This window comes from Mastigoproctus giganteus, chromosome 7 (assembly GCF_048544385.1).
Source record: "Mastigoproctus giganteus isolate SK-2022 chromosome 7, ASM4854438v1, whole genome shotgun sequence".
Classification (NCBI taxonomy): domain Eukaryota; kingdom Metazoa; phylum Arthropoda; class Arachnida; order Uropygi; family Thelyphonidae; genus Mastigoproctus; species Mastigoproctus giganteus.
In genome coordinates, this window is record NC_143581.1 from 91,231,813 (window position 1) to 91,258,032 (window position 26,220).

Here is a 26,220-nt window from a genome sequence, read left to right on the forward strand (position 1 = left end):
TATGAGAAATAAAGGTTAGCAGATATTATACATACCACCATTTGGGGTGTGACTATCAGTTCCAATCAAAAGAACTCCTGGAAATGAATAGTTCTCCAAAATAATCTGAAAAGTCCCCAAACAAGAATTTTAAAGCAAATTTTTAAATTCCATTTACCTTTAAAACTTCAGTAAATAAATACTTGCTAATGAACATAGAGTAATGTTACAATGCTAAAAATACTTTAGCCTTTGATAGTTTTTTTTTCAATTTAAGAAAAAGAAATAAGTTTATGGGTCAACACTGGTGAATGAGCAGATATCTGCTTTTTTGTTCAAACTACCATACAGAGATTGCACAATGAGCTGCTATGTTGTAATGCTGATTTGACTCAGTTGTTCAAACTTCTTTCCTTTAAAAATGAGTCCTGTTTGCTTGTTTGGCTAAATTTAACTTTTTAGCAAATAAAATACCCATACAAATGAAATTTTTTCACGTTTTAAACATTTTCATTTATCTCGTGCAAAAAAATATGTGCACATTAGCACATTTTTTTTGCACCAGAGCAAAAAAAAACAACCTTAACCATTGCCTTCAAACTAGTGTTAATAATTTGGAATATTTTATATAGCAAAAGTTATATGGTCTATGAAATAAATTAGTTATGTTGAGGACTATCTTTTCTTACTAGGTACTAGGAAGCTAGCAAATTTCAACTCTACTAATTAATGCTATGGTCTTAGTATTAAAGAAGAATCAACTTTTCTTAACTGAAAATTGTGTAGAGAAGCATTACTTTTAAACTAATGTCTTAAATTAATTTTTCTATTTACCCCAGTATGACCACAGTCAGAGTAGTTTACAAGACAAGAGAATACAAGAAATAGCACCATATTCAACCATTATGTGAGCTTGAACCATGTGTACATGTACTTACACCCTTGTTCCTGACCACTTGGCTAAGATCAAAAGACTATCTCCTGGTTTTATCATTAAACTGCTATAACAGTCTGTTTTGAGGCTCATTTCCTTCCTCATCAGAAAGAAGGCATTCTCAATTAGTGAATCTCTGATGACACATAATCAATGAAGTACAACATAAATTACCATACAGTATAAAGAAGGAAAAACTGGCACCCAATCTAAGAAATTCATCAGTAAAATATTTATTGTATGTTAATTGCAGATCAAAATTAAGTACTATTCTGTTAATTTTCCTAAATCTATGTAATCACTCACTTCATTTGTCCATACCTTTAAATCTATTCAAACTACATTCACAACACTAGGTGATAGTTTATTCCAACAATAAATTGAAATAAACTCTGACTAAATCCAAATTTCCACACATTTATTCTGAAGACAAATTTACATTTTTAATTTTGAATATATGTCCCCTTGGCATGTCATCTTAAAAAGGATAAAGATGCCATCAGCATTTGGTTTACTTCACCTTTTAAAACATTATACACTTCAATTACAAGGTCACCACGCAGACACGAAGCTTCAAAAGGTTTCAATTAACAGAACACCAGTCTTTCTTGGTAAAAATGTTCTTATGCCCTTAATTAATCTTGTTACTCTTCTATGTGCTTCTTCCAACAGATAAAATCAATTTTCTGTGTATGCTCTGGGATCACCACATAAGATCAGAAGATATTAAAAAATTATTGTGCCACAGAGCAAAAACGGAAAGAAAATGGCAGGTTGCAGTTAAAAATAAGTTTAATGTTACGCAAAAATACGTTGCTGTTCACATGAACAAAAAACACAAATAAAAATAATACAGGAAAGTAATACATAGCTTTCAGACTGGAAGGCGTCTTTCATCAGTTGTGACCGTTAATCAAAAATATAGAACTCTATGTGCGTGCCATGGCAGTCATGTATGGTGAACTACGTGTATGTAACAATTAGCTGTTTGAAGTTGTAGTTGTAGCTGTAATGCCTGGGGAAAGTGGTTACAACTCCTGGGCAGGAGGTTGTGATCCGTCATCTCAAGAGTTAAAACACAGGTTTTCCCCCCTTGCTGCAGAGTGGATTAGTCTACCACATTTCTTGCTGTGACTACACTGGCTGCAATGTTACGGAAACTGGAAGAAAGTTCAGCAGTCATGTTTCTGAACATGATAAAGCTATCCGTATAGTGGACATGGAGCAATCAACCATTTCTAAGCACTTCTCGTCAACCCAGCAGGACATTGGTCCACACCGTGATGTCATGATTATTGATCGGTCCAGCCATTACCGTCACTGCGCCTGGTTGGAGTCACTGCACATCTCGTGCTGTAGTAATTCCTTTAACCAAAATAGAGGATGTCGTGTCCATCCCATTACTAACACAACAATCATCTTGGATGACAAACATTGGCATTGACAATATTCCCAGGCATTAATTACAGCTACAAGCTTTCCCTTCTAACAGCTAATTGTTATATACACGTAGTTCACCATACATGACTGCCATGGCGTGCACATAGAGTTCTATATTTCTATATTTTCGATTAATGGTCACAACTGATGAAGGACGCCTTCCAGTCCAAGCTATGTACTATTTTTACTTGTGTTTTTTGTTAGTGTGAACATCGATGCATTTTTATGTAACATTAAACATATTTTTAACTGCAACCTGTCATTTTCTTTCAGTTTTTGCTCTGTGGCACAATAATTTTTTAATATTAATATGAATCCAGAGCACAAAGGCCTTTTTGCTTATAAGATCAGAGGAGTTAACAAGATAGAGAGAATACAAGAGCTTCAACGTATTTAGCAGTAACACCTGTATTAATGTACCCGTGTTTGACCACTTGGCTACAGTGGCTATTTGCTTCCTAAAATTACGTTTTCAAACGTGTATGGAGTTCCACACACACCCTAACCTACAATGGGATAACTACTGCTTTGTACTTGCTGGCAAAATTTCCTGCATATTATTGACAAAAGCATATGAGCTTGTTAGCACTGCTCAGAAAATTTCAGAGCATAGTAATTATAGCACAACAAATTTCAGGAAGTTTGTTAGACTATAATTACCACTAGGTCCTTTTCTTCATCAATTACCTTGAGTATGGTGCTATCCAATAATATGTTATAGTACCTTGTCCATAATATAGTAAGAGATATCTTTCCATTTTTAAAATTTTCTCTTGCATAGCTATTTGCAAGTATGGAAACGCAGTCTTTTGATGCATGGTGAGGTGTAGTCCACCAATGAAATAACTGATCATGTATCAGTATTCACTTTGCTGTCATCAAATTTCATTTTAATTTTATTAATTGTGTATTTGCTTTTCTTCCCCATTTTGAAGTATTTTTACAAAAAATTTTTACTGCCTTTATCTGATGTAGGCTGCCATTACTTTTTTTTTTTATTTTAAAGGTTACTGCATTTTTTTTTTATTTTAAAGGTTACATTTTCGGCTATCTTCCTTTTTTGTCCTGTGGCTTTCCAGACGTTTTGTACTACCATCATCTTTATTTTTATTTGTCTTATTTTTATAATATGGTCGACCATCATTAATCCAGCAGGGTTGGGACCTGTGGGGAGCCGCATTAGTGAGTTTGCCGAATCACTGGTGGTTATTTTAGCACATACATTTTATCCAACAGCTAACCACCTCATTCTACCATTAACACGTTGACTGCCAAGCTAGTTTAAGAAAAAAATTCCACAGGAGCCAAACAATATTCAAGAAATAATTTGGTTATTAATTCTAAAATAAATATTGCAATGTCAGTGTTGTTTTTTCACTTAAAATATAAAAAAAAAAAAAAAGTATTTTTTTTATGTTGCATATATGTTTTATAACTAAAGTATGTTGGCTACTTTATTTCTTGAGAAGCCATGTTGGCCACATGCGTGTGATGCTATTACGGCATACATATGACTGTGGTTTGTGATTAGCTTATTGCACCCGCAGCGAGTGATGCAATAAAACTAATTGCGATAAAATAAACTCTCAAACGTCGCAATAAGTTTGTCAGTATAGTTAGACATTTTGTGAAAACAAGTTCTTTAGTGTGCTGTATTATCCATCATATTGTGTTGTGTTTTTCCGCAAGTTTGTATAAGTGTGTTGTAAAAAAAAAAAAAAAAAAAAAAATCTAAAATGGAATGGCTAAAAGAAAATTATAAAGATAAGAGGAACTGAGAGAAATTGCTGGAATTTACAATTAAGCAGAGTTAAACTTCTCACAGACACACCGCTGTCGAGTTTTTTCAGAAGTTCAACTTTATCTGTTATGGACAATGTACGGTGTTTGCAATTAACACCACAAGAGGCACTTCCATTATGCACTGGAACCACAGCTGGGGCTAAATGTGAGCAGGTTATAATAATAAATGCAGAAAAACAAGTGGGAATGGCTTGCCAGTGTTTACAAGTTCACGGCAACAGCTGATGCTGCAACGAACGCCACCAAAACAGTTAGCAGCAGGTCGGTGCGCCAACCTGGGAAATTTTAAATTACATTTGTGGAAAGTATGTCCAAATTAGCGGTGGAACCGGATTAGTGAGGGTCGAACTGTACTTATATTTGCATCCATTGCTGCTGCTTTGCACGCTTCAGTGCATTTGCCATATCCTATTCTGTTTATTTACCCTTCAAATATCTTAGCTATTTTTACCCTTTAATTTTTTTTTTTTTTTTTTATGAAAACCCCAAACACGAAAGGTATCAAAACCTATAGTACATAGTACCATGCATGGGTTGAAGGAGAAGTATGGGGGGAGGGGGATGCCGGAAACTTTGCTCTAGAGACTAAACGTGGGTTTCACCACTTCAAGCCTCCAATAAGCAAAGTGGTAGTATTTCACCGGTTGATGAAAATCATCTACCACCTGATGATAATACTATCGCTTAAATATTTTATCAATTTAAGAATTAGTTATCTGCTGCTTTGCATGATACTATTCTTAAAAATATGCCCATTTATGTTTTTTCAGTCTTTTGATAGTCTTGTTTGTAACTCCGTTTTGCTATTTTGCCTATTCTGGCTTTAATCTATAGTTAATCTACTCTTTTCCTTGTGGCCTTTAGTGTTACTAGCATTGGCATTTATTATTATCATTAGCAGAGGTATACAATGCAATTGAAGCCTGTTCCACCATCAACTACCCGCTGGCTAGAGTCAAATTTCCGCACATCTAATCTACAACTGTCTTTTCTCAATTTGAAACTGTGTTCCCCTCAGGTTCTTAGTCTCAGCAAGAGGAAGAATTACATCAGCATTCAGCTTGCTCAACCTATTCAAGGCCTTATACACCTCAATCAGATCACCTCACAGGTGCCTACTCTCCAGGCACTGTAATTTGCAAAACCTAAGCCTTTCTTGATAAGAGCATTCCTTTGTTCCCCTCACCAATCTTGTTGCCCTTCTTTGTACTCGTTCTAACAACTCTACATCCTTCCTAAAATGAGGCTTCCAGACCTGTACACGATACTCTAGGTGTGGCCTGACAACTGCCTTGTATAACGGGATAATCACCTCCCTGTCACTGCTAGCAAAATTCCTATATATCATTGACAAGACTCCATGACCTGCCTTGGCAGCCTGTCTGCACTGTCCAGCAAATTTCATATTTGACTGCACAATTACCCCCAGGTCTTTTTCATTTTCCACTTCCCTGAGTGTAGTACCACAAGTTGGTACATTTCTCTTCAGCAATCAGTACTTTGCATTTGTCAACGTTAAACTTCAGTTGCCACTTCTCAGCCCATTTTCCCAACTTATCTAGATCCAATTGGAGTAGCATATTGTCTTTACTGTCGTTAACAACCCTGCCAACCTTTGTATCATCTGCAAACTTGGACATTAAACCTCCATCAATAGAGATTATATAGTCATCAATATCATTGATAAATACACAAAACAACAAAGGGGCCCAACACCGAACCCTGGGCAACTCCACTAACAACATTTATCCAGGAAGAGCAGTGTCCATTGATTACTACTCTGTCATCTCCCACTCAACCATCCCTTTATCCATTTTAGTAACTTACCCTTAATGCCATACCTCTCCAATTTGTACAGCAGTCTTCCATGTGCAACAGTATCAAAATCTTTCCTGAAATCCAAGTATATGATATCAAAATTATTTTTGGCATTCAGTTCCTTTGTGACCACATCATAGTATCCAATCAAATTGGTCAGACAAGACCTCCTTTTGACAAACCCATGCTGTCTTAACTATTACTGCAGTCTTTTCTAAATGATCCTGCAATGCTTCTTTAACCAGTGATTCCATTATTTTCCCCGGAACACAAGTAAATTAACAGGTCTGTCACCTTTTGAATCCCCTTTGTGAAATTGGCTAAGAGTTTGAAATTGGCTAAGAATTATGGCTAAGAGTTTGCTTACTTCCTTTGCTGCCTCCTTTAATATAACTGGATAGATCCCATCCACCCCAGGTGCTTTTTTTTATGTTTAACTTCAACAATTTCTCCTCCACTTTGCTCTCAGTTATTAAAAGACTATCTAGCTTACCACAGCTTAATACACCTCTAGCATTCCCTTTCCTGAATAACTCCTCATGTGTGAATGTAGATGCAAAATACACATTCAGTTTCTCAGCAACCTAAGCATGATCAACAATAGTCAACCCATCTATGTTAAGTGGTCCAATCTGATTCATCCCTTTCCTTCTAGATTTTGCATAAGTAAAGAACTCTTTGGTGTTTTTCTTTGCATCCTTTGCCAAAGATTTCTTGTAATCTGCCTTCGTCTGCCTAACCTCCTTTGTGACTTGATTACAGACTAGTTTATAACTGCCATAGGCTTCTGTGTCGCCTCCAAAATTAAGTCCCTGAAGGCTTCTCATTTAGAATTCACTGTTCGTAACATCATCAGTTGATCCCACTGTACAGAATTTAAAAAGTGTCTGAGACCTCTGTAGTCACCTTTATGAAAGCAAAAGCCCTTCCCTTTAGCCTTGATGGTAGTTACATCTTTAAATAATTCCCATATCAATACATTGTGATCTCTGTTTCCCAGTGGTTCCTTTATCTGCAGATTCTTAATGCATGAAGAATTACTACTGATAATCAGATCAAGAGTATTACTCCCTCTGGTTGCCTCTCAAACATGTTTCTGTAGAAAACAGTCATCCAATAAATCCACAAAAGTCCTTCTAGTGTGTGAGTGACCAACCCACAAGTTCCAGTCAATATCTGGAAAGTTAAAATACCCCATTATAAGACATTCTGATTTACTGGCCCACTATTTCTCTGCACAATTGCTCATTATACTCATCAGGCCTATAACACACACCTTATATATACATCTTATCTAGATGTATATACAAAGGGTACTAGGAAAGTTTCGCAATATGACGCAACAATGAATCACAGGAAGCTGCTTGTTGAGACATGTTCATACGTGCATAGTAGCCGCCGCGCCAAGTCGATGGGCTCAGTTATTCATTAGTAGTGAGAGTGTAAAGTGCTTGCGATGGCATCATGGTCACGAAATGAGATAAGGACAGTTTTGCGGTATAATTTCGTGCGTGGTTTAACCATAGACCAGTGCTTAGAAGAAATGACTCTTGCACTAGATGATGATTGTCCACATCGTACAACGATATTCAGGTGGTATAGAGAATTCCAAAGGGGAAATTTCACTCTGGAGGATTCTGAGAGGCCGGGAAGGCCACGAACGTCAGTTACGGGGGAAAATGTTACTGCTGTGAGGAAAATGCTTGACGAAAACAGGCGAGTGACCCACCAACAGATAGAGGATACTTTGGGCCTAAATGCACCAGCAATTCGTTCGATTCTGCAAGATCATTTGCACGTGAAGAAACTTTGTTCTCTCTGGGTGCCGCATCAACTGACTGAAGAGCAGATGACACGATGTGTGACTTGGTGCCGGGAGATGTTAAAAAAGTTTGATAAGGGACAATCTCGGTATGTGAACAACATCGTGACAGGTGACGAGACTTGGCTGTACTATTACGATCTGCCGACCAAGGCTCAAAACAAAGTTTGGGTCTTTGATGATGACGACACACCCGTAATTGTCAGAAAATCCCGATCTGTAAAGAAGAAAATGATAGCTGTATTTTTCAAATCGAGTGGAATTGTGGAACGTGTCGTTTTGGACACGCAGAAGACAGTCACAGCTAAGTGGTATACTGAACAATGCCTGCCTAAAGTCATTGGATCTATGAAGAACCTGCGGCGCCAAAGCCTGCACCGCGCCAAAGCCTGCACCAAATATTTGACCACGACAGGACTGAAACTTCTCGAGCACCCTCCCTACAGTCCAGACCTTGCTCCCTGCGACTTTGCACTGTTCCCGCATGTGAAAATGAAGCTAAAAGGGAGGCGGTTTTCCAGTGATGAGGACCTTCTACGGGTTTTGGACAACGAGTGTGCTTTACTCCCTAGTGAAACTTGGCAGAACTGGTTTAAAGATTGGTTTCGGAGGATGGAGAGGTGTATTGAATGTAGAGGAAATTACTTTGAAAAAATTAAATAAACAAAGCTGTATTGCAAAACTTTCCTAGTACCCTTTGTATTTAAGTGTATCCCATCCCTGTAGAAGCAGTCTCTCCTGTTAACAAGTACAGACCAGGCTGAAAAAAATTCTGCCTCTTGAGCCTTGCACAATCTTTCCAGGACCAAATTGATCTACAGGGCTCTCATCATATACTCCCTCCTATCGTGTCTGGAGTTGAGGAATAATGCGATTCACATTCCTTTAGATGCTACCTACCTCCCCTAAACGTTTGTACCAATATTTTTGAGACACCCTGTATGTACAAGGTGGCCATAATTAAAGTATCCCTATTCAGAGCTCTCTCTGTAGCTCTAAGTTACAAAAGGAATGCCACTAAATTAGTAAGTAAAGTATTCAAGGCATGGGAAGAAGAATCCCATGAAAAAAAAAAATTTTTTTTTAGTTCCAAAATTTGCCGATAGGGGATACTATGGCACTGTACAAGAGGAAAGACATGACAAAGTACCAACAAATAAATAAGACAAACCTTAATGAAATTAAAAAATTTTATTTGTGCTCTTGGCAAAAAAAAACAGAAAGAAACTGAATTGCACCAAAGTTAAATCCAAACTAAAAAATAGGGCTCCTAAGAGGGCAGAAAATTTGCATAAATCTGAGTTAATTTAATTTTCCCAGCAGCAGAGAGCTACAAAGGCACAATGTGAACATCGCAAGCATATTCTGTAAGTTTACTGTTAACATTATTCCTCAACTGCAGCAAAGAGGATGCCTGTATGAGACAATTTTTATGCAAGATGGGGGCTCCTCTTCATTAGACCGGGGTTCGAGTCCGTTCACACCAAATACGGAGGATGCAGAAAGGTCAGGGAATAACCACCGCATATCCCCGGAGCAATATGGCCTTAGTTGCTAATGCTCCCAAAAACCAAATAACAAATAAACAGCTCCTCTTCATATCGCATGACCAGTGCAGCAGCTTCCCCAGCATCACTTTACTGCACAAAGAGTCATTAGTCATTTGTTTCCCATTGCATAGCTGCCACGTTCACCTGACCTTAACACCGTGTGATATTTGGTTGCAGGGTTTTCAAGAATGAACCGTAAAGAACATAACCAGTCTGCAGCTTTTCTTTTTCGACTAATCCAGAATGCAGCAAAACATTTCGCGAAACCAAGTAATTCATTTTTAAATCTTTGGAGCCAGCCACTGCTGTATTTGAAGTCGCTCATTCCACGTTGCTGAGCTAGATAATTTGCCTTTTCTTGCAAAATCAGACCTGATATTGGCATATTAGATGCCATTACACCATGAATTGTCAAAATAATAGAGCAAGCTTATCTGCGAAAAGATCTAAACCTCCCAAGCACTTCCTAATTCATTTCACAAATATACGTGGTCTCAATTCTAATCTCAACGATGTCCATTTCCACTTGCAGTCTGCCAAACCCCATGTACTTTTTCTGACAGAATCTCAGTTATCGGTTGATTCAACTACTGCTCATCTCAGATGCCCAAATTATTCGCTGTATGATTCCTTTCGCCTCAAAGGTGGTACTTGTGCATATGTCCGTTCTGATATTCCCTGTCAGAGACTTGGCAATTTGGAATCTCCTCTCTTTGATCTTCTCTGGCTTAAAATTTCTCTACCTCATTGTGTCAAATTCATCTGTTGTCTCTACCGTTCTCCCAAATCCACTAATCACTTGGAGCTCTTTGACTTCCTCTCTTTGCAACTTGACTTTCTCCAGTCCAACTTTCCTAACAGTGAGGTAATTTTCCTTGGTGATTTTAATTTTCACAACTTCAGCTGGCTTCCGTTTTCTAGTCACACCAACCCAGCAGGTTGAGATGATGAGGCTTTTGCAATTACTAATGACCTAGCACAGATTGTTCATTTACCTACAAGAATACCGGACAATCCTAATCATACAGTCAACAAACAACCCTTCTAAGTACACGGTTGAAGTGAGAGGTCCTTTAGGCACTTCAGATCACAACTTGGTGGTTGTCTCTTCTCCAATGGAACCTTTATTTCATGTCTATTCCCAACCTCGTGTTGTCTGGCATTACAAGAATGCAAAATGGGATGATCTGCGAGACTTCATTTCTTCTTTTCCTTGGTCGGATTACTGTTTCAAAACTTCTGATGTTAACGTTTGCTCAGATCGTGTCAGTGAAATTATTCTTGCAGGAATGGAATCCTTTATCCCACACTCCACTTTAAAATCTCATCCTTTATCTAAACCTTGGTTTTCCAATAAATGTGCCAAGGCTGTTCAAGAGATTGGTTTGTTTGGATTTTTTTGGTGCATTAGCAACTAAGGCTATAATGCGCCCTGTTCAAGAGAAGAATGTTGCATATCGTAATTGGCTTTTTTCTAATTCTTCAGTTTCATTTTCTGCCTACACTAAAGCTCACAACAATTGTAAAGCAGTTATTAATCAGTCCAAACTAGAGTTTGAACAGGCTAAGAGTAGAAAACTTGCTTCTTGCCCTAATGGTAGCCGAGCATTCTGGTCTCTTGTCAAAGCTATTGGCCCCAACTTTTGCCCATCTCTGCTCCCACCTCTGTCCAAACCAGATGGTTCTGTTGTCACTTCAGCCAAAGATAAAGCTGACCTGCTAGCATCCCATTTTTCTTCCAGCTCATGTATTAATGATCTTGGTAAAACACCTCCCACTATTCCCAACACACTCCATTCAATGCCTCCTGTGGTCTTCCATCAAAAGGATATCAGAAAGATTTTGATGAATGTTGATGCTAAGAAAGCTCCAGGTCCAGATGGTATTTCTCCACTTGTTCTCAAAACCTGTGCTCCTGAACTTACTCCTATTCTTTGCCGCCTTTTTTCACTTTCTTATTCCAAAGGTGTTTTTCCTTCTGCTTGGAAATTTGCTCATATCCAGCCAGTTCCTAAAAGGGGTGACAAATCCCTCCCATCCAATTATCGTCCCATTGCAATTACTTCTACTCTTTCTAAAGTAATGGAGAAATCAATTAACCGCCAACTCTTAAACTACCTAGCAACCTTCCATCAGATCAACGATCGCCAGTATGGATTCCGTCAGTGTCGATCCACTGGTGATATTCTGGCTTATGTTACCCATTTATGGACTAATTCAATGGAAAGGTTCGGTGAAACACAAGTAGTTGCTCTTGACATCTCAAAGGCTTTTGATCATGTTTGGCATAAAGGTCTTCTAAACAAGCTTCCATCTTATGGTTTGTCAACTGTTTTTAGTAATTGGTTATCCAGTTTTCTCTCTGATCGCTCACTGAGGGTGATGGTGGATGGCTCTCTGTCTTCTAACTTCTCCACTAATGCTGGTTGCCCCCAAGGTTCATTTCTTTCTCCCACTCTTTTCCTCTTGTATATTAATGACCTTCTTCCATTGACCGGAAATCCTATCCATAGTTTTGCCGATGACAGCACATTGCATTCCACTTTCCATTTTGAGAAACCTTGTCCTGCTCAATCAGCTTCAACTTCTCGAAAATCTGCTACCAATTCCTTAAATGCCGAACTTCAGGTAATTCTCCAATGGGGCAAAGACAACTTAGTTAATTTCAACCCTTCTAAAACTCAGTTTTGTCTTATATCTCGCAAAATTCTTCTGCTCCTGTGCTTATCTTTAGTGACACTCCGATTTCTAGGCAAAATGATATATCTCTTTTGGGCAATACCCTGACTTCTAATCTCTCTTGGCACAAGCACATCACAAATATTGCTTCCTCTGCATCTAAAAAACTTTGTTTTCTCTTTCGCTCTCGGCGTTACTTTTCTTCCAAACAGCTGCTCACTCTGTATAAATCTCAAATCTGCCCTGCCATGGAATATTGTTCCCACATCTGGGGTGGTGCCCTCAAAACCTCTCTCAGGCTTCTTGATTCCATTCAGAAGAGGGCAGTTAGGTTAATTAATGATTCATCTCTAACAGAGTCTCTCTACTTGCTTTCTCGTAGACGTACTGTTTCTGCTGCATGCCTCTTCTACAGATACTTCCATGAGCACTGTTCTTCTGAATTGGCTTCTATAATTCCCGCTCTCTCTCTTTCAAAACAGTCCGAACACGTACCGCCACCAGCCAACATCCATTTACTGTCCAACTCCAAACTCACAGAACCAACTTTTCATCTTCCTCATTTATTCATTCAACTGCCATTTTCTGGAACAACCTTCCTTCATACGTATTTCCTGAAAATTACAATCTACAGAAGTTCAAGTCCAATGTCAACAAATATCTTCTTTCGTCTTCTCAACCTCCAACCCAAGCACGGTACTAAGTACTATAGGTTCTAATACCTCTCGTGTTTGGGGTTCACATAAAAAAAAAAAAAAAAAAATATTAGATGCACAATTTGTTGGTACCACTCAAAAAGTTTTATTTCAAGCTCCTCGTGTTTTACACCACGAATTCATTACCTGATTTTTATCACTGCTCCAGTGTCACGTGCTTCAAGTTTTTAAGTTTTTCAGTATTGTGGATAAAGTAGGTAAAGGGATGTTGTGTTCCTTTGCAATGTCTTTTACTTTGATCCTTCCTATCAGCCTCTTGCATAATTTTCAGTTTAATTTCCAGATTTAATTCTGTCAGTTTATGTATTTTTGCCATAACACTGCTAGATAAGATTTAATATGAACAAATTTTAAATTAATTTAAAGACACAAGTTCCAAAAAAAAAAAAAAAAAAAAAAGACATCAGTTGAGATAAAATGGTACTAAAAATATATTATACTGTACTGTAGCAAAAGACTCTTTGAACTGGTGTAATGTAAGAATTGTAACTGACCTTAATCCTATAGAAAGTGAGGGAGTGTATATAAACAACTTAGAAAAACTTTTTTTTTATTCTTTTGTTAATTTAAGCTCATTAGTCACAATGACATTTTGCAGAGTGCATTTAAGTTGTAGCTATCATAAACTGGTTTTATTTACACAAAAGTAAATTCTAACAAGTCAGTGCCATCTTTCGTTAAGCAGGGAGCTGCGTGACCAGAGACAATAATCGGACAGCTGTGCCAAAATTTGTATTAAACATACAAAATAACAATATTTATTTCTCACTGTGTGAAAATGAACTTTGTAATACATATTAACCGAATTTTGTAATAAATTAATATATTTACAGAGAAAAGTCTATCCTTTTGCAGGGGAATGGCATGTGCTTCATATAAACAAGTACTTTGTATATATAGAGTCTGTATTAATGAGATATTACTGTAACATGAACCCAAAAAGATATAACAGGAGATGAACAGGTAATATGGAAAGTGTTTTTTTTCTTCTGCTGATACTGTAAGCTTGCTTTACACCAGACAGAAAAAACTAAGAAATTTAAAAATTCCTTCCTCTACAATGGATAAACTTGTAAGCCAAACCAAATAAAAATGTAATGTAATTAAATTTAATTACATTTAATTTATGCACTGTTAAGAGAAATTAATTAGGTATATCCTTCTTCTAATTAAGATTTTACAAACTGAACAACTGGTAGTATAGAACTCCATTGTTTCAAGGTGTTTATAAGAAAATGACAGAAGTACTGGCCAAAGAGAAAGTATGTGCGTTGCCAACCTCGATTTCCCCCCCCCCCTTCTTTTACGCTTCAAGGCCATTCTGTTCAGTACGCAGTAACTTACAATACCCTTCACAAGAGGAGTTTTATCTCAATTTCTTAATTAAAAATTCAAGAGATTTCTGATGAATAGCATAAATCAAGGCTAGCTAAAGAGTGTAAGAAATTTTGAAGCCTGTTTATGTAGATTTACTTTACTTTATTACTTAGAAATTACTGGTTTTTGTTAACGTTTTGTTTAAATTTGACAGTGCACTTTATCTGTGTTTATCTAATAAAGTAGGTGGTTTGAAATTGTTTCTTGCTTGGCTTTGGAAACTGCAAAAACCAGAGTCAAAATAGAAGAGTTTTGTAGCCACTGTTCCGTGTTCATAACATCAGTGCAAGAACAATGTAAACACTATTTAATATTCTTTTATGTGATTCTGGAGGAGTATAATTAATATTAGAAGTATTTTTTTAAGTCTGTAAACTATAAATTTATAACAATATGAACATGATTTTATAAAAAAAAAAAAAACATGTTCAAACATATGGCATTCCAGAGTTATAATGCATAATCTGATAGTACATTCTAATGCAGCATAATCTGAGAATAGTGTAACATTATTATTGTACTTGCATATCTTAGTTTAGTGTTGTATTTTTAATTTGAAATTAAGCTAAAAATCATATTTTGGACTAGAGCAGCAAAGCAAATATCTCAAACTAATGGGAATGCTTTGCCTCAGGGGGAAACTTCCAAGGGTGGTTCTCTTATGAACTATGATTTTATAAAGTGTATAGTCTATAGCAAGACACGATACAGCCAAAGGTTATGACTTCTTGTGTTTTCACTGAAAAGAGTGCGAGGAGATTAAGTGCAAATTCAGCATTCTGATTGGTGAATACGAGAGATTGAAGAACACGGTTGATGCCCTTGAAGGAACTAAAAAGAAGGACCCATCAAGCACTCAGCTGCCCAGCTCAGTGCAAGCACCCACACTTGTGCATCACACAAAATACTGGCATCCCAAAGGCAGAACATGCAACTCTTGTTAGTGACTATCAGTGAAACAGGAAATATACTATGAAAAAAAGGATAGGTGAAGAGCATCAGGGTATGTTTGCCAGGAGGCACAGAGTTAATGATACTGCAGGACATTTCTCATCTTTTAAGGTGAGAGAAGATTTGAGGATTTACTTTACAGGTATAAAGCCACATGTCATGATTAAATTTGAAAATGTCTGAATATTTCGATCAATTCTCAGATACGGCAATCAATTCTGCCCTGGAAAGTGTGTACAAGGCTTTTAAGTTTAAGGTAATAAATAAGGGTAGAATTTTTCTCAGCATGGGCTGTGTTTGTTAATAGCCGAGTCTGTTTAATTATAATAGCTGTTTTTGTAGAGGTCAGGAGTGAAATACATACATTCTTGCCGACACTAACCAAACAAGAAATGTAACTTTAAAAAATTGTGTAGAGTGGCAGAATAAAGTCCATCTATCATGGTGGAGACTTAATTATAACATTCTAAACAATTCTCTCCTTGACTGGCTAATGCTATCATCACAAACTATCAAGGGGGTGTAGCATCTCACTAGCATTCCAAGAGTTTTGGAATTTTCTTCCATATATTCTCTCTTTTTTTATTCAAGGCAACCCTAAACTCACAAAGAGAAAGACATACCAACTCATTGGCTTTTAGATTTTCCTTCTTTTCTTTTCTAATCATTTTTTTTTCTATACAGGAGGACTTTAGTCTACCAGTCTAAGCAAAACTTTTCAAGCTATATTTCCTGTTTGGTCAGTGTCATCAAGAATGGCATCCTTAAACTTTCTCAGAGAACACACACATAAGAGAACATAAGTTATGTTGTTTGTTATTTTGGTTTTTAGGAGCATTAGCAACTAAGGCCATATTGCTCCGGAGACATTCCCTGACCTTTCCACATCCTCTGTATTTGGTGGTCACGGGCTCAAACCCCGGTCTGATCAAGAAGCGTGCAGCAGTGCTACGCACTGCTGCTCCTGCCCACCTGGCTACGGAGGCGCCTAGAACATAAGTGTAGGAACACAAAAGTGAAAGTGGAAGCACGTTGTAGGCCAAATTATGCTGATGAGTACAGTCAACAACCATACAGCCAAATGGATTGGGCCAGTAAATTGAAATGCCATGTGGAGGGTGGGATTTTAACTTTCCAGATAATGATTGGAATTCGTGGTTTAACTGCTCACATAGCAGAGCTTTTCTGGATGTACTGGATGGCTGTTTTCTCACCGGCACATTAAACAGGTAAGAGCTGGCCAACCTTTTTCTCTTATGTGCCACCTTATTATGTTGGAGATGCATGACATGTAGCCCAAGACAAATATTAAGTAATGGGTGAGTGAGACAGGTCTTGGACTACAGCTGACTTAATTTCAAATTTGTAACCCAGGCAGTGCATAACATTTTTGTTATGCACTGCCTGGCATATAAAACATAGCACTATTTCCTTAGTGCTATGTTTTATTATAAACTGTTTACAATTAACTGTAAATACAAATAACATGGCAACACTTACTTCAATATTTCTAGCTGAGAAATATTCAAGCAGGTGCTGCCACATGTTATATTTATACATAAATTGACACATATGCAAAACAATTTTAAAAACATAGACAGTATTTACCCCAGGGAGTCCACACATGAAAATTATATATAGGTATGTACTCCCCACATTATACATATAACTGCATCTCACAGATCCCACACAAAAAACATGCGGACTCTATGGAAGCTGTATATGTGTGTCTTCATTTCTGATTTTAAGTCAGTTGTATAACTTTTTTACATTCTTTTTTTGCCAAATTGAGAGAAGGCCACTAAGAAGAACTGTGTGGACCTGCATGCATGTGCAGGTTGGCCACCCCATGATATGATATTGTAATGACTGTTTTTATTTTTAGCTAATCCAGCCTGAATCGATTCATAATAAAAAAGAGAGGTGTTTGACTCTGTTATTGTCAGGTACATGTTAAAATACATATACATATAATAAAAATCAAGGCTATAATTACTGAAGGTCCAATAACTGGCAGCTTAGCCAGTACAATACATCATACACTGCCATTCAAGCAAGGTCTCATTTTTAAGAGTCTGGGGTTTGATTCCTATCTGGAGAAATTTCTAAAATAGTCCTCTTCGACCAAGGCTATAGTTCACTAATCTTAGGTAGAAAGAAGGAAGAGAACCCCACAAATTGTTCCAGATTTTTCAGCCCATGCAGCATGCAAATTGGTCTGTGAATATGCATGCTTTTACAAACACATATCGATATCAGTATGAATATTAGTAATAAACTTGAGTAGCATTAAAATACTAATTTCTTCTTCCAGTGTCATCTCCTGATAGAGGTCAGTGACCATCTTGGCAAATTTTCCCTTGTCTTCAGTAGATCTTGTAAGGATTTTCATGCTTGAGCACATTCAGGTTCTTATATTTGCTAATCACAAGATTCTTCTTCCTCTCCAATACCAGTTGAGGAAAAGTATTTCTTGTTATGCTTCCTTTCTTGTTCATCCTTAATAACTCACCATCTTTTTCCTTCTTCTCAATATCTATTCCTTTCACTGTCAATGTGATCTTATGTCAGTAGTTTTTAACTGTATTTGATTTTAGTGAATGACATGATTTCACTTCAGCACAAGCAATGGCTTCAACTTTTCTCTATTGTTTTGTTTGTTATTTGGTTTTTAGGAGCATTAGCAACTAAGGCCATATTGCTCCGGGGATATGCGGTGGTCATTCCCTGACCTTTCCGCATCATCCGTATTTGATGGTGACGGGCTCGAACCCCGGTCTAAATCAAGAAGCGCATGCTATGCACTGCTGCTCCTTCCCACCTTGCTACGGAGGCGCCAACTTTTCTCTATATTTTATAGTCTGATGAATTATTTATCCAGCATTGCTGGTATTTAAATATCTACTTCCTTGATTTATCTTCAGTTAAGTACTAAATCTGTTGGCATATTAAGTTTGTTTGTTTGTTTGTTTATTTGGGAAATTTTTAGGCACATTGGCATCTATGGCCATAGTGCACCAGACATATTAAGACTGTTATTGAGTATTATTAGCATAGATTTCTTCATAATAATCTTTACATTCACCTTTAAGCTTTCTCTTCACCTACACATTTAAGATCTGCAGGTTTTGCACACTAGCTGTGAATAAGACTGTGTTATTATCAGCATAAATAGGCTATTTATTGTCATATTTACAAGTATTCCTCTTCTTTGATCAAGAAATTTTTAAATATTCCTGAGTATAAATTGAATAGAAGAGGCAATAGCATGCAGACTTATCTCACCCCTCTTTCTCAGTGCAAATGTTTTCTGTTAAAATGAAAGCTGTCTGGTTCCACTGTAGGTTTTGATTATCCTGATATCCTTGTTGTCTAAGCCTTCCAGAATTTCAATGAGTTTGCAATGCTGGATTTCATCAAAAGCTTTTTCAAAGTCTAAGACACAAATAAATACATCAACCTGTTATTTCTCTGCACCTCTAAAATCTGTGCAAAAAATAGTTCTCCTCTTGTTCTTAGTACATCTCTAAATCAAAACTGTGTTAACAAGGGTCTCCTCATATTGTCTATTGGCTCATTAGACTAATCAGTCTGAAATTATCATAGGTCCTTAGATGTGCTTTCTTGAGGACTGTGACGAAAGTTGATTTTAACCAATCTTGAGGTAATGTACTCTTATCATAAATCTTGTTGATTAAGCTCAACAAGTCTGCCAATGTTATCAAAATCTCAGTTTTTCCCTGCTAGCATCTCATCAGGTCCACATCAGGTCTTCCTATATTTTTTGTTATAGTGTACTGTCCATTCTACTTCAAATGTGAGTATACTTGGCCATCATTTCATTACGTGTTTCCACAAATACCTATTTATTACTGGTGAACAGTGATTTTATACATTTAGTCCAGATTTCAATTCTTTCTGAGTCTCCCATTATCACTTTAACATTAGCATTTCTTAGAGAAGTGGCATGTCTTCTCTTGCATATGCTATAAATTTCTTTAATTTTTTTTTTAAGAGGTTAAACTTAACATTTTTCTTGTAGATTCAATTTATTCATATTTCTTTATTTCTCTTTCGTCCATTTTCTCTAGCTTCTTTTATTTCAATCCTGATCTCCCGCCATATCCCTTTGTATTTTATTACATCTCAATTCTTATTTCCTCTATGTTGATCAATTAGAAAATCTTCTATGTCCTCCAGTCACAATGTTTTTTGAAATGCTTTATATCATAATGTTTCAATGCTTGTTTCCAATATGATATTTTTTAGGTTAATCTACATCTTCCACATCACTCTTTATTATTTATGTAACCAACTTTCTTGTTGAGATTTTCATTTATATTTGGGCTGTTCAAGTATTGTATATTGAGTTTTCTTGTCTTGTGTTGTTTTACTGGATTGCTTTCAGTATTAAATTAAGTTTAGCTGCAACTGGGTTATGGTCTGAGATAGTGTCAACACCAATGCTACTTCAGAAATACTAATTAATCCTTTCAGGAGTGAGATTGCCACATATGTGCAAGTTCCTAACAGTGAATTTTCTTAGCACCAAGCTCCATGAAGTGAATTTTTTTTGCTCAATGCTAGAATAAAATTGTCAAAAACCAAATCAGAATAATAATAATAAAAAAATAAAAAAAAAAACAACCTTAAAATTCACAAAACTATCTATAAATAAAACCTGTCATTAATAAATTGATGCAATAATGTCCTCTACATCTATTTATGTAATACTTGATTCAGTTTATCAAATTCTGTATCTAAATTTACACAGAAAATCTTCAATTTCAGCTTTTGTGAGTTCAAATAGGACAAGTAAGGTTCACAAGGTGCAATCTTCTCTGATTTTCACAGCTATTTTTTGCTTCCATCTATTATAAAATATGTTTAGAATAAGCTGGAAAGCAGCATATATTAGCAAAATAGATAGTTTCAAGATGATTTGTACATTAAAAGGAACATATTTAAAACAACTTTCAAAATGCAGATATATATATATATATCATTTTACAGCAGTATGTATATACATACTGCTGTAAAAGTTAATCAACAAGGCAGTCAATTTTTGGTTGGACACCATGGATACTTTGGTTTCTGATTATTTTGTTATGGACTTGGTGTGATATTCATATATATATCTTCTGTTTGGGAGCTCACACCATGTGTTCTGTAATCACTAGATATTCCTCTTGGAAAAATTGAACAAGGCAATTTTCCCAATCATTTCTCCCACCCAGTCTGAAATTGGCCACAATTCCAGTCCTCCCTTTTCTGACCGTCACACTGAAATCTCTTATGATGATATTCACCTCAAGTTTCTTTGTCAATTTGAGAAGTTCCTTCAATTTTGCATAAAAATGGTCTATTTATGTTTTGTCCTTTCAACCTTCCGGGGATAGCCTTGTATAATATTTTGATTTATTGGTAGTTCTTTTGTAGCATCATTCTTAATAATACAACGGAATAATAATACTGTTACTGAAGACAAGTAATGCTGGAATTACATTATATGCTTATATCTGTATTTATATTGTTACTCCAGATAAGTTGGTTAGACTATAAAAAAGGACATTTAATTTTTTTGTAATATACATAAACTGGAAGTAACCACAATTTGCATATTTTTGCAAATAATGAGTAAATGCATCAATTGGCATTGTATCCACATTGTTGTGTATGTTTACATCAGTTGTTAAGCATGACATAAAAAAGAGTGAGAATTAACAGATTACAGAAAGAACTGAAAGATAAAATCATAAATCGTACTGCTATTAGTTTACTAGGACAAACTGGTTTATGTTATTTTTTTATAAAAGTACTCATATTTAATTCATGCAATTTTTTCGCTGAACAGCTTAGTTAAACATCAGAAGGTAAAATAACATCGTTGTTAAATAAGAGGTAGGAAAAATAAAAGGCTTGCTACATATGACTGATAAGAAGCCTTAGAATTATGTTTGGTGTCTATTAACCTGAAACCAAAGGCATGTGACTATTTTAATATTTTGTTATGCACTCAGAAGGTAACTGGAGAATTAAATTTTTGGAAACAAAAGGAGCGAATATGAAACATTAAAATGCACAGAGAATGCTATATAGAAAAAGGAAAAAAATTTTGATTTATAAACTTTGATTTAAGCGTACTAATGCTTATCCACACTTTTGTATGTAGATCTGAAAAAAACAAACTATTCTGAAGTTGGACACAAAGGATACTTTGGTTAACTAACAAACATAAGTGTTTATCTTTGTCCAATAAATTCAATTTATTCATTTTGTGCAGGAAGCATACTACACATATACACAGAAAGGAGGAGCAGACACAAAGGACACATTTGCTTATGTATGGTAAAAGGTGATGACAATCCCAAGTTCAGGAAAATATTGATCCTGTAAGTTAGAAGAGAAACCATGATTTCTGATAAACCCATGGCTCAGTTACATATAAAGGGATAAGAAAAAGGTATTACTGCCTATATGCCAAAAAATGTATGGAAACTTAACAAGTTTTTATCACCACTATTAGTCATTATGTGAAAGGTAAGAAGTGCAGCTGTTCATCAATTATTGGTGTTGTTGAAGCCTAATGACAAAGATCTCTAATTACTAAAGATTTAAAGTATTATATTATAAACAGTGGGTAAATAAACAAATTAGTAAACAATTTGAGCTTGAATTAAAAACAATGCGCAAAAACCTTTAATTTTTTAATACATTTATTTTTCGATACATAAGAATTATGCTGGAATGAGCATAAGAATTATGGATCATGGAATGAGCAGCAATTGTAATTCATGAATAAGAGTAGTAATTCATAAAGCAGTAGTTTGCCTAGAATGAATAGTAAAAGCACTATTCATTCCAGGCATACTACTGCATGGAACAAATAGTAATTTTTGTTATTTGGTTTTTTTTTTAAGGAGCATTAGCAACTAAGACTATATTGCTCCAGGGATATGTGGTGGTTATTTCCTGACCTTTCCGCATCCTCCATATTTGGTAGTCATGGGCTTGAACCCCAGCCTAATCAAGAAGCTTGTGCTACGCACTGCTGCTCCTGCCCACCTGGCTATGGAGGTGACAACACATAGTAAAAGCACTTACATGTGTACATTGCACCTGCACTTCGTGGCAGCATCTAAAAACACTGTATGAAATAGAATATAAGTTCTATATTCACTGATGCCAATTAGAATCCAATTGTCCAACCTTTCTTTAGAAGAAGAAGAATAATTTTCCTAACATTTTGACAAGATAATTTATCTTAAGAAAAAAATATTAAGTCTGTATATACTGTGAATAAAATTATCAGGTGTGTGATTCAAATCTTAAGATATTTAACACTGTTGTAATCATCACTGCTCATTTTTAAATGACTGCTTTTGTTTAGGAGCTCTCAATCAGTCATGTACCTAAAAAATTCCAGACCCCCCCCATATTCTTCCCCCATGCAAAATCACCCCCACACACACAGCGGCAGAATGCTAGTTTCATCACTGTTCTAACTGAAAATTCAAAGTAGGCTAGAGTTTACACCCCTCTGGGGTTGACCAGAATCTTCTTAAGCATGGCACGTTCAGGCTCCAAGTTTTGTTATTTCTCCATATTGTAGAATGATAGAGGGAAAAAAATAATAATAAATTCACTCCATTTTGGCAAATGTGATATTATTGTACATTATTATATGCTTTTTTTCTTATGAAACTATTTAATATTTGTATCGTGCACAACAATATTTTAAACGAACGACCAGTGGCCTTTCCCACTATATAAGCTACTTTAAAAATAAAGTTCTGCAAATCATATATCTTGTGATCTTATTTATTTGCAATTTTTAACAAAAGAATAACCTAAATTATTATAGTACAGTAAACCCCCGCTATTCGCAGTATCTGTATTCGCGGTCGCTGATTTAATATAAAATGAAACCTAAAAAAATGTGAATTTTAAAGTGCCATGAACATTTTCCGCCATAAAAAAAAAACATGGGCGTGGCTAAAATTATCTTTCCCAGTCAAAACAGCACTCAGTGGATGGGGGAGAGGGGTGAAAAAATCGCAAGCATGGATGTTTCTCGCTAATCCTTGTTCAGTGTGTTATGCGCTTGTCATGGAAGGTTTCGTCGTTTGCTTTTAATTTATATGCTTATAAATTGAATAAATTTATCAATTTATAAATTGATATGCTTACAAAAGTGATAAATCTACCATTTTGCAGTGTAAAACAGACTTTTTCGAGTATGTTAACGGAAGAAAGTGACTTTATTTGGGCAAGTTCTTTCTAACCCGTACAAAAATATGGCTACGAATAACAAGGGAAATGTGAAAAGATCAAAGAAGGTGATGACATTAGCGAATAAAATTGAGTTATTAGATAAAATTTCTAATGGTGAAAGTGTCTCCTCAGTGGCAAAACATTATAAAATCAATGAGTCAACGGTACGATCAATCAAAAAATCGGAAGAAAAAATCCACCGTGGTGTCTGTGAAAACGTGCTAATTGCTTCAAATATTTGCTCTGTAACTCGTGATGTTAAATTAGAAAAAATGGAAAAGGCTTTAAATCTGTGGATAGAAGGCCGAACTCAAAATAAAATTCCATTAAGTTCATTCATCATTCGTGAAAAGGCAAAACTCCTTTATCAACACTTTAGCGAAACTGGTGATAGCACTGGCGGGATAAGTTTTTTTGCTAGCAAAGGCGCTGGTTTGAAAGATTTGTTTGAAATTTCTAATAAATATTACATTAATATTAAATTGTTTCTTATTTCTTATGCTTGCATTTCACTATGTACTGTCTATGTACATAGTCATATTATGAAGGTACATATGATACATACATAGACAAAATTTTTGACTAGTTTTTCTTATATATTTCATACTTTGGAACGGAACGCCTTTATTACTATGGGAGCCATAACTCAGTATTCGCGTTTTCGGTATTCGAGGCATTTCTCAGGAACGTAACCCCCACAAATAGTGGGGGTTTACTGTATTCATTACCTTTAATGCCATATTGATGAAAAGTAGATTACATGATGAAAATAAGACCAAAAAATTATCCAAAAGAATATTTGTGACATTCTGCCTAAATAATTGATACTCATTAAAAATGTTGAAAACTGAAACTAAGTTGTTATGTTGTTGTTATTTGGTTTTTAGGAGCATTAGCAACTAAGGCCATATTGCTCCGGGGATGTGCGGTGGTCATTCCCTGACCTTTCCGCATCCTCCGTATTTGGTGGTGACGGGCTCGAACCCCGGTCTAATCAAGAAGCGTGTGCTACACACTGGTGCTCCTTCCCACCTGGCTACGGAGGCGCCATTGAAACTAAGTTACTGGTATAACCATCCATCATGTGCCAATGTATGAATTAAAAAGAGAAATAAAACAGTGAAGGTTTATATATAGTGTAGGCATGCATCAATTCAAACCATCATGGGATCCCAACCAATCACAATTCAAATGAACAGTTATGTAATCATATGGATCACATGACCATTCAAACTGACACATGCCTCCATTATATACACCTTTAGCTTTTATTTCTTTTAATTTATACATTGGCACATGCTTATACTGCAAACTTATGGTTCAAATTTATGTTCTTAATAAATATCAATTATTTAAATAGCAAGGGACCTTGCTTATTTTGATCATGTTATCTTTCATATTCTTTTTATAAATGATGAAATCATTTATAAAAAGTTCTATTTCTATTTCTTTCTGTTGTTCAAAAGATCAATAGAAAGAATATTGATCTCGATTATTACTTTCATTAAATGTAATGTAAAGTAATAATTGAGGCTATAATCAGTTCCTAAACCACACACTGAGTGATCACTGAATTTTGACCACCTACCTAATACTTCATAGGTCCTCCTTTTGCCCTCAGTACGGAAGCTATCTGATGTGGCATTGATTCAACAAGATGTCAGATGCATTCAGGAGGTATGGCCAACCAAGCTGTATGTAATGCAGGTATGGAGGTGATTGGTGTATCCAGACGCCTGATACACCAATCACCACTATGGATACATAGTGTCCCACAAGTGCTCTATGGGATTGATATTGGGAGGGGGAGGGGGTCAGAAGCAAATCGATACGCTGGAAGTCAGAACTGTGTTCCTCAAACCATTCCTACACAAGCCCGATGGCTCGGCGCATTGTCATCTTGGAAGACACCATCGCCATTCAGAAAAAAAGTGTGTGTAAGATTGCAGGGTGTCACAGTCAGCAAGCATTTGACAATAGCAAAGACCACTGATACTTTGTTCCACATGCACCAGGAGTCCATGCACCAAGGGAAACATGCCCCACACCATACAATCGCCTCCACTGGCCTGCACTTTTGATATCATGCATGATGGATCAAGAGCCTCTTGTTGTTGATGCCAAATCTGTACATGACCATCCATGGCGTGGAGTAAATAACGTGACTCATCTGACCAGCACACCTTCTTCCAGTCTTCTAACGTCCAACTTGCATACTGTTTGCACCAGGTGAGTCATTTACACCAATGAACTTTGGTTAGGAGAGGATGCCGTAGGAGATATCTGCTGGTATAGCCCATACGTGCAACGCATGGTCATGCCAGATATTGTTCCGGGTTGGCCCATGTTGTATTGGATAGTCAACTCTTCAACAGTGCTGCAGCTGTAAGAGTCGTCGGACCAGGCACTCACCTCTAAGATCAACCTTTCACTGACCTTTGCACTTTTGCCATTGGGCCATTGTTTGACCATTTTGATGCCAGTCCTGGTATACTAACTACAGGGACTCTCGAACACCCCACCAGTTCAGCCATTCGGGAAATCAAGGCACCAGCTCGTCAAGCATGTCTGTCCTTTATCAAAGTCCAATAAATCCTTCCTTTTACCCATCACACTTGGAATTTTATTACCTACTGAACCATTTATCCCTTATCTATGCTATGTAGGTCGACTAACTGCACACTCTCGTACCTCACATGGTCAACGGGTTGCATTCAGTTTTCATAGGGGTGGTTATAATTCAGTGATCACTAAGTGTAATTAATTACTAAATTTTAACAAAATCTGTATTTTAAATGGGCTAATTGTAGACTATGTTTCATTATAAAAAATACATTACGTATAAAAAAATTTAAAACTAAATCTGGGAAGTAATTA

General features: G+C 36.3%; 1 protein-coding gene across 1 annotated transcript in view; it reads right to left on the reverse strand.

Moving 5' to 3' along the window:
* Window positions 1–26,220, reverse strand: part of LOC150083068 (aconitate hydratase, mitochondrial-like) — a 305,010-nt gene that overhangs the window by 183,986 nt on the left and 94,804 nt on the right. The window contains exon 8 of the mRNA XM_090377767.1: window positions 36–105. Coding sequence (XP_090233893.1) covers window positions 36–105 — 70 coding nt within the window. The remainder of the gene's footprint in view (window positions 1–35; window positions 106–26,220) is intronic.